This window comes from Balaenoptera borealis (genome assembly GCF_965194805.1).
Source record: "Balaenoptera borealis genome assembly, chromosome: 20".
Lineage (NCBI taxonomy): Eukaryota > Metazoa > Chordata > Mammalia > Artiodactyla > Balaenopteridae > Balaenoptera > Balaenoptera borealis.
The window spans coordinates 14,284,069-14,301,722 of NC_138879.1; the positions used below are offsets into that span (position 1 = coordinate 14,284,069).

General features: G+C 38.1%; 1 protein-coding gene across 5 annotated transcripts in view; it reads right to left on the reverse strand.

The window, feature by feature from the left end:
* CEP95 (centrosomal protein 95) overlaps positions 1-17,654 on the reverse strand; it is a 64,810-nt gene that overhangs the window by 33,027 nt on the left and 14,129 nt on the right. For 4 of the 5 annotated variants that reach the window (XM_082373680.1, XM_082373679.1, XM_082373682.1 and 1 more), the window contains 5 exons: positions 10,792-10,923; positions 9,806-9,999; positions 7,826-7,938; positions 7,504-7,633; positions 6,318-6,471 (listed from right to left, as the gene is read on the reverse strand). In XM_082373680.1, coding sequence (XP_082229806.1) covers positions 6,318-6,471; positions 7,504-7,633; positions 7,826-7,938; positions 9,806-9,999; positions 10,792-10,923 — 723 coding nt within the window. The remainder of the gene's footprint in view (positions 1-6,317; positions 6,472-7,503; positions 7,634-7,825; positions 7,939-9,805; positions 10,000-10,791; positions 10,924-17,654) is intronic. The other variant, XM_082373681.1, reaches the window with a different exon arrangement.

Here is a 17,654-nt window from a genome sequence, read left to right on the forward strand (position 1 = left end):
AAAAAGCTTCTGACAAAATTCAACAGCTATTTATGATAAAAAACTCTCCAGAAAGTGGGCAGAGAGGGAACATACCTCAACATAATAAAGGCCATATATGAGAAATCTACAGCTAACATCATACTCAACAATGAAAAGCTGAAAGCATTTCCTCTAAGATCAGGAACAAGAAAAGGATGTCCACTCTCGCCACTTTTACTCAACATAGTTTTGGGAAGTCCTAGCCACAGCAATCAGAGAAGAAATAAAAGGAATCCAAATTGGAAAAGAAGAAGTAAAACTGTCACTGTTTGCAGATGACATGATACTGTACACAGAAATCCTAACGGTGTCACCAGAAAACTACTAGAGCTCATCAATGAATTCGGTAAAGTTGCAGGATACAAAATTAATACACAGAAATCTGTTGCATTTCTGTACACTAACAAGATCAGAAAGAGAAATTAAGGAAACAATCTCCATTTACCATTGCATCAAAAAGAATAAAATACCTAGGAATAAATCTACCTAAGGAGGCAAAAGACCTGTAACTCGGAAAACCATAAGATGCTGATGAAGGAAACCAAAGATGATACAAACAGATGGAAAGATATACCATGTTCTTGGATTGGAAGAACCAATATTGTCAAAATGACTGTACTAGCCAAGGCAATCTAGATTCAATGCAATCCCTACCAAATTGACAATGGCATTTTTCACAGAACTAGAACAAAAAAAATCTTAAAATCTGTATGGAGACACAAAAGACCCTGGATAGCCAAAGCAATCTTGAGAAAGAACAATGGAGCTGGAGGAATCAGGCTCCCTGACTTCAGACTATACTACTGATACAAAGCTACAGTCATCACAACAGTATGGTACTGGCACAAAAACAGACATATAGCTCAATGGAACACGATAGAAAGCCCAGAAATAAACCCATGCACCTATGGTTAATTAATCTACAACAAAGGAGGCAATACTATACAATGGAGGAAAGACAGTCTCTTCAATAAATGGTGCTGGGAAAACTGGACAGCTACATGTAAAAAAAAATGAAATTAGGGGCTTCCCTGGTGGCACAGTGGTTGAGAATCTGCCTGCTAATGCAGGGTACACAGGTTTGAGCCCTGGTCTGGGAAGATCCCACATGCTGTGGAGCAACTAAGCCCATGAGCCGCAACTAACGAGCCTGCGCGTCTGGAGCCTGTGCTCCACAACAAGAGAGGCCGTGATAGTGAGAGGCCCGCGCACCGCGATGAAGAGTGGCCTCCACTTGCCGCAACTAGAGAAAGCCCTCGCACAGAAACGAAGACCCAACACAGCCATAAATAAATAAATAAATTAATTAATTAATTTAAAAAACCCAAACCCTAAACCCAAACCTGGTCCTTTAAAAAAAAAAAAAGATAAAAAAATGAAATTAGAACATTCTCTAACACCATACACAAAAATAAACTCAAAATAGATTAACCAGATGGACCAGATATAGAACTCTTATAAGAAAACATAGGCAGAACACTCTGACATAAATCACAGCAATATCTTTTTCAATCCATCTCCTAGAGTAATGGAAATAAAAAATATAAATGAATGGGACCTAATTAAACTCAAAAGCTTTGCACAGCAAAGGAAACCATACACAAAACGAAAGCACAACCCACAGAATGCAAGAAAATATTTGCAAACAATGTGACCGATAAGGGATTAATCTCCAAAATTCACAAGCAGCTCATGCGGCTCAGTATCAAAAAAACAAAAACAAAAACAGAACAACCCAATCAAAAAATGGGCAAAAGACCTAAACAGACATTTCTCCAAAGAAGACATACAGATGGCCAAGAGACACATGAAAAGATGCTCAACATCGCTAATTATTAGAGAAATGCAAATCAAAACTACAATGAAATATCACCACACACCAGGCCATCATCAAAGTCTACAAACAATAAATGCTGGAGAGGGTGTGGAGAAAAGGGAACTCTCCTACACTGTTGGTGGGGAAGTAAATTGGTACAAACACTATGGAGAACAGTATGGAGGTTCCTTAAGAAACTAAAACCCATATGATCCAGCAATCCCACTCCTGGGAATATATCTGGAGAAAAACAAGGGTTTGAAAGGATATATGCACTGCAATGTTCACTGCAGTGCTATTTACAATAGTCAAGACATGGAAGCAACCTAAATGTCCATCAACAGATGAATGGATAAAGATGTGGTACATATATACAATGGAATATTACTCAGCCATTAGAAAGAATGAAATAATGCCATTTGCAGCAACATGGACGGACCTGGAGATTATCATGCTAAGTGAAGTCAGTCAGACAGAGAAAGACAAATAGCATATGATGTCGCTTATATGTGAAATCTAAAAAAAAAAAAAAAAAGATACAAATGAACTTATTTACAAAACAGAAACACAGAGTCACAGACTCACAGAACAAATTTATGGTTACCAGGGGGAAGGGCTGAGGGGAGGGATAGATTGGGAGTTTGGGATTGACATGTACACACTGCTTTATTTAAAATACATAACCAACAGGGACCTACTGTACAGCACAGGGAACTCTACTCAATATTCTGTAATAACCTATATGGGAAAAGAATCTGAAAAAGAATGGATATACGTATAACTGAATCACTTTGCTGTACACCTGAAACTAATGAAACATTGTTAATCAACTATACTCCAACATTAAATAAAAATAATTTTAAAAAGTCAAGGACCAGATGGCTTCACTGGTGAATTCTACCAAATATTTAAAGAATTAATACCAATCCTTCTCAAACCTTTCCAAAACACAGAAGAAGGAACACTTCCAAACTCATTTTACAAGGCCAACATTACCCTAAAACCAAAACCAGACAAGACGCCACAAAAAATTACAGACCAATATTCCTGATGAACATAGATGCAAAAATCCTCAACAAAATATTAGCAAATGAATTCAACAGTACACTACAAGTATCATGCACCATGATCAAGTGGGATTTATTCCAGAAATGCAAGGATGGTTCAGCATTCACAAATCCGTCACTGTGTACACCACATTAACAAAAGATAAAAATCATATTATCATCTCAATAAATAAAAAGCATTTAACAAAATTCAACATCCATTTTAAAAACTTTCAACAAACTGGGTATAGAAGGAGTGTACTTCAACATAATAAACGCCATATATGACAAGTCCATAGCTAACATATTCAACAGTGAAAAGCTGAAAGTAGTTCCTCTAAGATCAGGAACAAGACAAGGATGCCTGCTTTTATTCAACATAGTACTACAAGTCCTAGACAGAGCAATTAGGCAAGAAAAAGAAAAGACATCCAGATCAGAAATGAAGAAATACAACTCTTTACAGATGACATCATATTATATATAAAAAACCCTAAAGAAGCCACCAAAACTGTTAGAACTAATAAACGAATTTAGTAAAACTGCAGGTTACAAAATCAATATACAGTTGTTCCTTATGGCACTGACTCCATGCAGCCAAAAATCCGAGTATAACTTTACAGATAGTGCTCCATATCCACAGTTCTGCATCCATGGATTCAACCGGCACTGATGATGTAGTAGTATAGTACGTATTTATTGAAAAAAATCTATGTATAAGTGGACCTGCACAGTTCAAATCCACATTGTTCAAGGGTCAACTGTACAAAAATAGTTGTAATTCTATACATTAATAACAAACTATCAGAGAAATAGGGGTTACTCAGTTTTCCTAGGTCTCTCCTATATATATGTGTTACTAAACTTTTGTTTTCTCCTCTTTAAAAAAATAAAAAGAGAGAAATTAAGGAAAACTCCCATTTACAATTGCTTCAAAGAGAATAATATACCTAGGAATAAATTTAACCAAGGAGGTGAAAGACCTGTACACTGAAAACTATAAGACACTGATGAAAGAAATTAAAGAAGACACAAATAAATGGAAAGATGATCTGTGTTCATGGATTGGAATTAAAACTGTTAAAATGTGCATACTCCTCAATGAGATCTACAAACTCCATGCAAACCCTATGAAAATTCCAATGGTATTTTTCACAGAAATAGAACAAACAATCATATAATTTGTTTGGAACCACAAAACACCCCAAATAGCCAAAACAATCCTGAGAAAAAAGAACAAAGCTAGAGGCCATCACACTTCCTGATTTCAAACTATATTACAAAGCTACAGTAATCAAAACAATATACTGGCAAAAAACAGACATAAAGCTTAATGTAACATAACAGAGAGCCTAAAAACAAACCCATGAATATATGGTCAATTAATTTATGATACAGGAGCCAAGAATATACAGTGGGGAAAGGACAGCCTCTTATTTAATAAATGGTGTTGGGAAAACTGGACAGCCACATGCAAAATAATGAAGCTGGACTCCTATCTTACACCAAACACAAAGATCAACTCAAAATGAATTAAGAGACTTGAGCATAAGACCTGAAGCCATAAACTCCTAGAAGAAATAAAAGTAAGTAAAAAGGCACTAACCTGGTTGACATTGGCCTTGGCAATGATTTTTTGCATCTGACACCAAAAGTAAAGGCAACAAAAGCAAAAATAAAGAGGTGGGGCTATTAAAACTAATAAACTTCCGCAAAGCAAAGAAAACCACCAACAAAATGAAAAGGCAATCTACCAAATAGGAGAATATAGTTGCAAATCAGGTATCTGATAAGGGGTTAATATTCAAAGTATTAACTCAACAGCAAAAAAAAAAAAAAAATCCAATTAAAAAATAGGCAGAGGGGGCTTCCCTGGTGGCGCAGTGGTTGAGAATCTGCCTGCCAATGCAGGGGACACGGGTTCGAGCCCTGGTCTGGGAAGATCCCACATGCCACGGAGCAACTGGGCCCGTGAGCCACAATTACTGAGCCTGCGCGTCTGGAGCCTGTGCTCCGCAACAAGAGAGGCCCACGCACCGCGATGAAGAGTGGTCCCCACTTGCTGCAACTAGAGAAAGCCCTCACACAGAAACGAAGACTCAACACAGTCATAAATTAAAAAATAAATAAATAAATAAAAGAACGTGAATTTCTAAAAAAAAAAAAAAAAAAAAATAGGCAGAGGAACTGAACATTTTTCCAAAGATGACATACAAAGGCCAACAGGTACGTGAAAAGGTGCTCAACATCACTAATGATTAGGGAAATGCAAATCAAAACCACAATTAGATATCAACTCATACCTATGGGAATGGCTATCCTCAAAAAAAGCAAGAAGTAACAAGTGTTGGAAAGGATGTAGAGAAAAGGTAACCCTTGCAAATCCTTGGTGGGAATGTAAATGGTGCAGCCATTATGGAAAACAATATGGAGGTTCCTGAAAGAATTAAAAATAAAACTACCATATGATCCAGCAATTCCACTTCTGGGTATATATCCAGAAAAGAAATGAAATCACTACCTCAAAAAGGTAGCTGCATCTCCATGTTCACTGAACCATTATTTACAACAGCAAAGACATGCGAACAACGAAGTGTTCAGTCAATGGATAAAGAAAATGTGATATGTACACAATGGAATATTATTCTGCCATAAAAAAGAAGGAATTTCTGCCATTTGCACAACATGAATGGTCCTTGAGGGCATTATGCTAAGCGAAATGAGTCAGACAAAGACAAATACTCTATGATATTACTTATATGTGGAATTTAAAAAAATCAAATGCATAAAATACAGAGAAGAACAGACTGGTGGTTGCCAGAGGTAGGGGATATGAAGGATGGGTGAAATGTGTTAAGTTGTTCAAAAGGTAGAACTTACAGTTATAAGTTCTCAGAATATAATGTACAGTATGGTGACTACAATACTGTATTGTGTATTTGAAAGTTGCTCAGAGATTAGATCTTAAAAGTTATCATCACATAAAAAAACTGAAAGTATGTGAATAGATGTTAACTAAACTTACTGTGGTAATCATTCTGCAATATACACATATATCAAATCATTATGTTGTACACCTTAAATGATACAATTTTGTATGTTAATTATATCTCAATAAAACTGGAAAAAATAAAAATTAAAAATGAATAAAAACAGATATGAAGAAAAAATACCAACTTTGAGAGAGTAATTCCTTTGAGGGAAAGAAAAAGAATGTGGGGAGGAGAGAAGAGATTTTAACTATTTCTTAAACACAAAAGGTGTAAAGCAAATATAACTTAGTATCTGCTACTTCTAGATGGAGATACAGGTATTTGATATTATTTTTGATGCTTTCACATATTTCTGAAATATTTAAAAAAGAAAGCCAGTCATTAGATCAGAGTGGCTAAGTGGTTTCTGGGGACGTCCTTAACCTGGCCTAAGATAGGTACCTGGCCTTTGCTTCTTCGGCCCATACTCCACGATGCTGTCACTATGCTGAGACAGTGTCTCATCATTTCCACTTTCCACCTCTTCATTTCCAATATCCTCCTCTTCAAAGCCGGTCTTTTCTTTAATTCGATCACCCAGGGCACTTTTTAACATCTATCAAGAAAATTCTTTTTAACATCTTTCATTGACTTCAGCAGAATGCAAGTTGGAAGGATTAGACAGATATAACCTTTTAAAAGTTTTCTCAGATAATTAAGCCCAAGTTTAGACACAAATTTTCAGATGCTTATGCATAGTTTCTAAAGGATATATATATATATCAATGCCATGGACTATTCAGTTTCAATAAACTTAAGAGTAAGTCACATAGGGATTTAATATATTTATTCAATGATACCCCCAAACTACAGTATTTTATTTTGTGAAAATCAGAGATCCATCTAATTTTATACCAAATGTGTCTTTAGTGACAAAGGGAAACAATACAGATGTATCTAAAGATATACGGCTTAATATAATCATTTACATTAAATTATTTAGTTTTCATCAGAATTCAATAAAAATCTGGGACTTCCCTGGTGGTCCAGTGGTTAAGAATCCGCCTTCCAATACAGGGGACGTGGGTTCAATCCCTGGTTGGGGAACTAAGATCCCACATGCCACAGGACAACTAAGCCTGCACACAGCAACTACTGAGCCCGCGCACTCTAGAGCCTGCGTACCACAAATACTGAGCCTGTGCGCTCTGCAGCCCACGCGCCGCAACTACTGAGGCCTGTGCACTTTGGAGCCTGCACGCCACAACTAGAGAGCCCACAGGCTGCGACTACTGAGCCCACACACCACAACTAGAGAAGACCGCGCGCCGCAATGAAGAGCCCGTGCACCTCAATAAAAGATCCCGCATGCTGCAACTAAGACCTGATGCAGCCAAATAAATAAATAGATGGATAGAATTCGATAAAAATTTGGATAAATCTATACCAAATTTGGTTACATAATAAAAGGCTAGGATATAATTTCTCATCCTATGTCCTACCTGCTTGACTTATGGAAGATTTTCACAGTAAGTAAGACACAATTTACTTCCTAATACCTTAGCTTAGCTCTCACCTTCAATTGGAAAATCACTTAAATGCTCACCAACTATGGCAATCTCAATACAGATTAAAAAACAAGACTTGCCCAATCTAGTTCAGAGAGGCGCTGAGATAGTTTCTCTGATACTGCATGTAATTCTTGTTCTGTTAACCTCTTTCCTGCCCTCTGGGAGAAAGGTGAATCCCAGGATGAGACTGCAGCTCTGTTTTCATATCTGTAATAAAAGTGACCTTGTGACACATTTAAGTAGACAAGTGTATGTACATTACTTAGTTCAAAACTACTGTAATACGTTTTACCAAATATTTCATACTGGTCTTCACAGCAAAATTTGGAGAGTATACCCTTAACTCTTCAAATCCCTTTGCAGACAGACTGTAAACATTGAAGCCTACAGTAATGTTACCTTTTTCCTTTGCGAAGCTTCCTTGTCCTAGGGCCTTGGACCTGAACTGGATACATTTCCTGTTTGCCGTCTTTAGACAACTTGGAAGTTAAGAAAACTCTATTATCGGGTTCCTATTAAAAACAGAGGAGAGTTGATTTGAAAGAGATATAAGGAAGAAACAAAAAGAAGAACATTTTGGGTGTGATGGGAAGGGAGGACCTGTGACACAAAGCTAGGTCCCTTCATTCTCCATGTTTTGCTTTTTTTAAAAACACATTTGTCAAAACACTCTATTGATCCCCAATGCCAAAGGATGGAGCAATGTCTATAAACTTGTACTCAAAGAAAAAGTATGGCTCAGGATTGCATTCAAATATAAATGCAGGGCTTCCCTGGTGGCGCAGCGGTTGAGAATCTGCCTGCTAATGCAGGGGACACGGGTTCGAGCCCTGGTCTGGGAAGATCCCACATGCTGTGGAGCAACTAGGCCCGTGAGCCACAACTACTGAGCCTGCGCGTCTGGAGCCTGTGCTCCGCAACAAGAAAGGCCACGACAGTGAGAGGCCTGCGCACTGCGATGAAGAGTGGCCCCTGCTTGCCGCAACTAGAGAAAGCCCTCGCACAGAAACGAAGACCCAACACAGCCAAAAATAAATTAATTAATTAAATAAAAAGAAAACCAAAAAACAAAAACAAATATAAATGCAAGGGAGGTGTTCTCAAATATAAAAATTTAGGGGTTATGGCTACATGTGGACAATGAAAAAATGATCAAACCACAAGTGGAAAGTATTAAAGTCATTATCTTTCATATCAAGAAGTCAACAGAAACTGTCCAAAACTGAAACAAAAGACAAAAGCTCCAAAATATGAATATAAACTCAACATTTTAAAGAATTTATTTCTTAACTTTGGAGGGAATCTTATGGAAAATATTTCTTGTGGTAAAGAAACATTTGATGTTTAACAACTCTTTAATTTCACTTCAGTATCTTTTTCTTCTTCTATTAAAGTAAAATTAAATGTAATACTTTTTAGTAAATAACAACTATAATATAATCACATTTTTAAAAAACGTTTAAAACTGAAGTTAGTGTCCTGCTCAAGAATTATTTGAAAAAGAATATTCCCACTTAACTGCAACCCAGGTAGAGAAAAAGAATATTACCAGCAACTCAGAAGGCCTTCCACCATCCCTGCAAGCCTTCCCCAAAGGTAACCATTATCCTATGATCCCTTTTTTCTCTTTTTATCCATCTACCCTCCTATCTAAATAGATGCACAGAATGTTTAGAATTATGGTCACCTAATGCTAATTACTTTTTCGGCACCATGTGAATTTTTAATAATGAGAGCGTATCATTTATAAATTTACCCTTGGCATATACCTGAGTGTTCTTGTTGCTAGAAAGATAGGAACAGGATGACTGTATAAAAAAGGATTTTATTTTCAAAGAAGAAAAGAGCAGAAGCTAATAGGCCAAAAGTTAACAGTAGTTCATGCTGGATAATAGGAATATGGATGAAAGATTATTTCTGACACTTTCCTATATGTTAAAACATTTCAATTACTTAATTAGAGACATACAATATGGGTTCTGAAACTAGAATGCTTGAATTCTAATCCTAATTCTACAATTGCTGTGTGACCTCAGACAAGATTCTTAAACTCTCTATTTCAGCTTCCCCATGGGAAATATAAATAGTACCTACTCCAGAGCTGTGCTGTAAGAAGAAATTTATTCGATACCTGCAAATTAGGGAGAACTGTGCCTGGCACAAAATAAACATTCAGTATGTGTTGGCTCTTACTATTTCCCCTTCTACATAGTCATCCTGTCCCTATCTTCCTAGGGTAAGAATATACAGGTATATGCAGAGGTAAATTTTAAGAAGTACAGTGCTCTGATTAGTGCAGTATCCTTGACTACAATTCTAGCAGAGACCTTTTTAAATCTATAGACTTTTGACCAGTTGAAAGCAAGCTTTTCCACTTACCACAGAAAATGCTGTGCCTTCTCCAGTAGAATTCATGGTATGGGAGCAGTGACTTGAACGCAAGTATTCTTTTCCTATGGGGCAGGGAGCTCGAGGCTCTGAAGGATGGTAAGGTGGATGTAAAGGAATAGCTGATCGGATAGGCTCCCCTAACTTCCTAGCATTTGGAATCATATCCACAGAAGGAATTTCCGCTAGTTGGACAAATCAAAGTGGACATTAAGATGAACTCTAAGAAATAAACCATTTTATATATATATATATATATATATATATATATATATATATCCTGTATCATTTTATATATACACATACCCTATACAAACATGTTCACACAAAATACTTAGGAATCTATTTTAAACTTGATTAAAAAAAAAAAAAAAACACACCAAAAAAACAATGAAAATAGGGACTCATCCTCAGTAAACAAGTAGGGACCTAATTAAATCAGGAAGAATGTAATTTTAATGTTATTATCATAAAAATGCTTCCTAAAAAGTTATTTAAAAATAATGAAAAATTACTAAAAACCTAAATGGCTTGAAGAATAGCTGTATAAATTATGGTTCATCCACATGTTATAAAAATAGTTAGCCATTAACAATGACTTTATATAATACTAACCACATGAAAACCTCAGAGACAGTACAAAATGAGAATATTTTTCAAGTTATTATAATTTGAAGACCACCAACTGATATCTAATCAGTCTAACATAACAGACTCTTATTGTCCTAAAGTCTCTGTTTGAGAGGAGACGATTTAAATAAAATAGCGGATGCAAAACATGTGACCAAAGACCATCTTATGAAGAAATCCGAGTTCATAATTAATAGCAAACATTTACAAATGAGGTCACGTAAAACCAAAATGAATCGCATTAATTGTAGAGCAACAAAAGTAAAAAGGCTAATAGCAACTGCTGCAAGAACTACTGTCTCCAACTCACAGCAAGAGTCTCAAGAACTCAATGTATTACTACTCACTGTCTTCAACAAAGGATGTCCCACTCTTGGACAAAAAACTAGATGAGGGAGTGTTCAGCACTTCTTCATGTGAGTCAGAACATGGTAGGGTTGAGGCTTTTTTAGACTGCATTTCATTAGCACCTTGGGCACCTAGAAAATATTAAAGTAAAACTTTTTTATTGCTGAATGTTAAGACTAAAAGCTACAAGTTTAATACCCTGAGGATAAAAATATCAGAAGTGACATAATCATAGAACTATGTTGGTCTGATTGCTTGAAATACCAATTACTTTTAATAACTATCAGAGAGCAATACATAGTTCTGTAGCCCAGAATCATTTATATAACTTAAAAACAAAGTTTTACACAGTGTTTCATTCCTTTGCTTTAGAAAAATAGGTGCCAGACTTGTAACAGAAATGCTGACTGTTGCACAGGTATATCTCTAAACTAGAGATCTTGGCTGGTACCATAATCAAAGATTTGTAGGTCAAACAAATTGTTTTGTCTAATTTTCAAACACTTACTATTTTGAATCAGATCTATAATGTTAGTACACAGAGAGCTACATTAAAAATAGTTCTGAAATTGAAGGGATATCCACTTTGCTCCCTTGGAAATCTACAATACACAAACTTCCCACAAACAAAATGGATTAATGACTTCCCCTCTCTAAATAACTTTCTACTTATCTATCCCTTCTTCAGTTTAATGAAAGACTTCACCATAAACTTATTCCTCACTTCAAAGGTATGAGAATGCACCCTGAAAACTCATTGTTTACCAATACGGTCAACTGATAAAATCACTAAATACAGAAAAATTCACCTTGTACAGATCCCCAAATCCACACAATTTATTCCCGAATACTGTATTTTCAAATTTTTGACACTCAACTGATGTCTTTTAAAAATCTGCAAATACATCTTTTTGTGCTCTCCTTTCCCACAATCCAGTGCAATATGACCATTTTCATATCAAAATGTTTTAAGTATGTAAATTTCCCTCCATAACTTCGTATTTCACATGTATATCCTCTAAGACATAATGTTCAAAATTCACAACTTGGTCCTCGATTTCATGATACTGAATTTGTCATCAGTTTGACCACAGACTAATTCATTTTTATCTAGGTCCCTTTTTTCCTTCGGCTCCTTGAATAACCATTTCACATGCTCTTTCTTTTTTGATGGAATTTCTCCTAAAATCTCATGCTTAGTTATCATCTGGAAATTTTAATTTGTCAGAATGAAAGTTACACAAATTTCTCTCAATGATCTTCAGACTGTTTTAGAAGATACTGTTTTATTATTGCAGAGATTGTGAACTTCTCTACTGTAAGCATTAATAATATTTCAATTAGGGAGTTCCCCGGTGGCCTAATGGCTGGGATTCCGAGCTTTCAATGCCATGGCCAGGGTTCAGTCCCCTGGTCAGGCAACTGAGATCCCGGAAGCTGCACGGTGTGGCCAAAAAAAAAAAAAAAAAAAGAAAATCAATTATTTAAGTATCTGTACAGTAAATACATCTCATTTACCAAAAAAACAACGGTCTTCAGTAGAACAAATGAGTGAAGATGGTCAGAAGGTACAAACTTCCAGTTATAAAATAAGTAAGTCATAGGGATGTAATGTACCGTATGGTGACTACATTAATACTGTATTGGGGGGGGTGCCCTGGGCGCCAAAGGCCTCTCATCCCAGGCTCCTCCATAAGGAATCTGGCTCACGCCACCTATAAAGCAAACCCCAATTCTTGTAGAGGCCTCATTACCCCCTCCCCCACTCAGAGTCACAGAGCAGCAGTGCCTTGGCCCCAGGGGCAGGCCAGATTTGCAAAATGGTGAGACCCTGCTGTGTATCCTGTTACGAGGTGCATAGGAAGGGGTTTCTCCTTACTTATATAAAAGGTTTAAGGAAGGGAGATGGCCCAGATGGCAGAGTAGAAAGACTCTGAGCTCACCTCCTCTCATGGGCACACCAAAATCACAACCATCTGCAGAACAGCCATCGATGAAAAAGATAGGACCCTACCAAAAAAGATCTTCTACAACTAAAGACATAAAGAATGAACCACAACAAGATGGCTAGGAGGGGCAGACTTGCAATATAGTCAAGTCCCATATCCCCCAGTGGGTGACCCACAAACGAGAACAATTACTTTGCAAAGGTTCTGCCCAAGGCGTGAGAAGTCTTGAGTCCCACATAGGCTCCCCAGCCTGGGGGGCCTGCACTGGGAAGATGAGCTCCCAGAACATTTGGCTTTGAAGACCACTGGAGATTACTTTTGGGAATCCCAGAGGGCTGCAGGAAATAGAGATTTCATTCTTAAAGGGCACACACAAAATCTACCGAGACCCAGGACAGAAGCTGTAATTTGAGAGGAGCCTAGGCCAGACCTACTTGCTGATCTTAGAGAGCTTCCCGGAGAGGCAAGAGGCAACTGGAGTTCACCTGGGAACACAGACACTGGCAGCAGCCATTTTTAGGAGCTCCTTCTACCATGTGGATCCTGGTGCTGGCAAGCACCATTGTGGAATCCTACCTCTAGCTCGTTAGCACCAAGACATGGCCCCAACCCAACAGCTTGTAGGTGCCAGTGCTGGGACACATCAGGCCAAGCAACTAACTGGGCAGGGACACAGCCCCACCCTGGCCCTGCCCTTCAGGGAGCCTGCTCTAGCCTCTGGACCAGCTTCTCCCACCAGGAGACAGACATGAGACTCAAGAAAACTAGTCCTGGGACTTCCCTGGTGGCGCAGTGGTTAAGACTCTGCGCTTCCAATGCAGGGGGCCCGGGTTCGATCCCTGGTCAGGGAACTAGATCCCACATGCATGCTGCAATTAAGAATTCGCATGCCACAACTAAGGAAGCCTTCCTGCTGCAACTAAGGAGCTGGCAAGCCGCAACTAAGGAAGCCCGCCTGCCGCAACTAACAAGCTGGTGAGCCTCAACGAAGGAGCCTGTGAGCCTCAACTAAGACCTGGCGCAACCAAATTAATTAATTAATTAATTTTTAAAAAATTATTTAAAAAAAAAAAGAAAGAAAACTAGTCCTGCAACTTATGGACCCAGCCTGCTCATTAGCAGGCCAGACCCTGTGCTGGGACCAGCTGGGCCACAGCCCTCCCCACTAGCAGGCCAACACAAGCTTCAGGACACCTCAGACCCCATACTCAACTGTATCAGGAACTGCCCCCCCAAACCCCCCCCCCCCAGCAATCCAACACAAGCTCTGGGACCCTGGGCTCTGCAACCAGGACCTGGCTCTGTCCGCCAGTAGACCAGCACTAACCCAGGACCTGGCTTCACCCACCAGTGGGCAGGCAACAGCCCTGGAGTCTTCTAGACCCTGACTCTCCCCACCACTGAGCCAGTATAAGCCCCAGGGGTCCCTGTGGTTATGCAGTTAGCCACCTCGTGACCAGCCAACCAGCAGCTGGCAGCCTCTGCACAAGGCAACCAACTGGCCCAGGGGCCAACCAAGCATACCAGACTGCCCACATAGAGAGCCCACCACAACAGAAAGACCCATGCAGTCCTCATAGGGGGAACCCCTAGAGCATATAGCTCAGGTAGGACATACTGCTGGGACACATAGGGCGTTTCCAACAAAAGGCCACTTCTCCAAAGTTGGGAAATACAATCAACATACCAGATACATAAAAATAAAAATAGCAACTTAGGCAAAATGAGGCAACAGAGGAACATGTTCCAGATAAAGGTACAAGATAAAACCCCAGAAGAACAACTAAGTGAAGTGGAGATAGGCAATCTACTGGAGAAGGAGTTCAGGGTAGTGATCATAAAGATGATCAAAGAACTCGGGAGAAGAATGGATTCACAGAATGAGAAGTTAGAAGTTTTTAATGAAGAGTTAGAAAATATAAAGACCAAGAAGATGGAAATAAAGAATACAATAACAAATGAAAAATACACTAGAAGGAATTAAAAGTAGACTAAATGATACAGAGGAATGGATCAGTGAGCTAGAAGACAGGGTAGTGGAAATCACTGATGCTGAACGAATTAAAGAGAAATCAAAAGAAATGAGGACACTTTAAGAGATCTCTAGGACAACATCAGGTGCACTAATACTCGCATTATAAGCGTTACAGAAGGATAAGAGAGAGAGAAAGGAGCTGATAACATATGAAGACATAATAGCTGAAAGCTTCCCTAACCTGGGAAGGGAAACAGACAGTCAAGTCCAGGAAGCACAGAGAAGTCCCATGCTACAAGACACACTCTAGTTCTAAGGGCTAATATTAAAGATAAAGAGAGAATATTAAAAGCAACAAGGGGGGCTTCCCTGGTGGCGCAGTGGTTAAGAAACCATCTGCCAAGGCAGGGGACACGGGTTTGAGCTATGGTCTGGGAAGATCCCACATGCCGCGGAGCAACTAAGCCCATACGCCACAACTACTGAGCCTGCACTCCAGAGCCCGCGAGCCACAACTCCTGAAGCCTGGGTGCCTAGAACCCATGCTCTGCAACAAGAAAAGCCACCACACTGAAACGAAGAGTAGCCCCTGCTCACCGCAACTAGAGAAAGCCCACGTGCAGCAACAAAGACCCAAAGAAGCCAAAAATAAATAAATTAAATAAATAAATTTTTAAAAATACCTTGAAAAGCAACAAATAACATACAAGAGAACTCCTACAAGGCTATCAGCTGACTTTTCAGCAGAAACTCTGCAGGCCAGAAGGGAGTAGCAGGCTATATTTAAAGTGATGAAAGGGGAAAACCTTCAACCAAGAATACTCTACCCAGCAAGGCTCTCGTTCAGATTTGATGGAGAGATCAAAAAGTTTACAGACAAGCAAAAGCTAAAAGAGTTCAGCATCACCAAACTATTTTACAACAAATGTCAAAGGAACTTCTCTAAGTGAAAAAGAAAAGGCCATAACTAGAAAGGTGAAAGTTACAAAATGAAAAAGTTCATTGCTGAAGGCAACCATAGAGTAAAGGTAGGAAATCATCCACACACAAAGTTAGTAAGGTTAAAAAAGAAAAGGAGCAAAATCATTTATATCCACGATAAGCAGTTAAGGATACACAAAACAATTAGATGTAAGATATAATATCAAAAACAGTAATCATGAAGGAAGGAGAGTACAAATGCAAGGGGTTGTTAAAATGCATTTGAAAGTGAGAGATCAGCAACTTAAGACAATCACATGTATATATGGAAAGACAGAGACACTGCAAATGGAAAACAAAAGAAAACTGTGGTAGCAATACTCATATTAGACAAAATAGACATTAAAGACTGTTACAAAAGACAAAGGAGAACATTATGTTATGATCAAGGGATCAATCCAAGAAGAAGACAAAACAACTGTAAATATATATGCACTCAATATACAAGCACCTCAATACATAAAGCAAACATTAACAGACATAAAGGAAGAAACTGACAGTAACACACTAATAATAAGGGACTTTAACACCCCACTTACATCAATGGGCAGATCATCCAGACAGAAAATCAATAGGGAAACACTAGCCTTAAATGACACATTAGACCAGATGGGCTTAGTAGATATACAGAACATTCAATCCAAAAGAAGCAGCATGCACATTCTTTTCAAGTGCACATGGAACATTCTCCAGGATAGATCACAGGCTAGGCCACAAAACAAACCTCAGTAAATTTAAGAAAACTGAAATCACATCAAGCATCTTTTCTGACCGCAACACTAGGAAGCTAGAAATCAACTACAAGAAAAACTGCAAAAAACACAAACACACAGAGGTTAAGCAATATGCTGCTAAACAATCAATGGATCACTGAAGAAATCAAAGAGGAATTAAAAAAATACCTGGAGACAAATGAAAACAAAAACATAATAATCCAAAATCTATGCGATACAGCAAATGCAGTTCTAAGAGGGAAGTTAGTGATACAAGCTTACCTCAGGAAACAAAAAAAAACTCAAATAAACAACCTAACCTTATAGCTAAAAAAACTAAAAAAAGCACAAACAAAACCCAAAGTTAGCAGAAGGAAAGAAAGGTCAAAGCAGACACAGATAGAGACTAAAAAAACAATAGAAAAGATCAATGAAACTAAGAATTGGTTCTTTGAAAAAACAAACAAAATTGATAAACCTTTAGCCAGACTCATCAAGAAAAAAAGAGAGAAGGTCCAAATCAATAAAATCAGAAAGGAAAAAAGAGAAGTTACAACCAGCACCAAAGAAATACAAAAGATCATAAGAGACTACTACAAACAACTAGATGCCAATAAAATGGACAACCTAGAAGAAAAGGACAAATTCTTAGAAATGTACAATCTCCCAAGACTGAACCAGGAAGAAACAGAAAATACGAACAGACCAATTACCAGTAACGAAACTGAATCACTAATTTAAAAACTCTCAACAAAGAAAAGTCCAGAACCAGATGGCTTCACAGCTGAATTCTACCCAACATGTAGAGAAGAGTTAACACCTAATCTTCTCAAACTATTCCAAAAAATTGCAGAGGAAGGAACACTTCCGAACTCACTCAATGAGGCCAGCATCACCCTGATACCAAAACCAGACAAAGATATCACAAAAAAAGAAAATTACAGGCCCAAATCACTGGTGAACATAGATGCAAAAATTCTCAATGAAATATTAGCAAACCGAATCCAACAATGCATTAAAAGGATCCTACACCATGATCAAGTGGGATTTATCCCCGGGATGCTAAGATTTTCAGAATCTGCAAATTTGTTAATGTGATACATCACATTAACACACTGAAAGAATAAAAATCAAAGGATCATCTTAATAGATGCAGAAAAAGCTTTTGACAAAATTCAACACCCATTTATGATAAAAACTCTCCAGAAAGTGGGCACAGAGGGAACATACCTCAACATAATAAA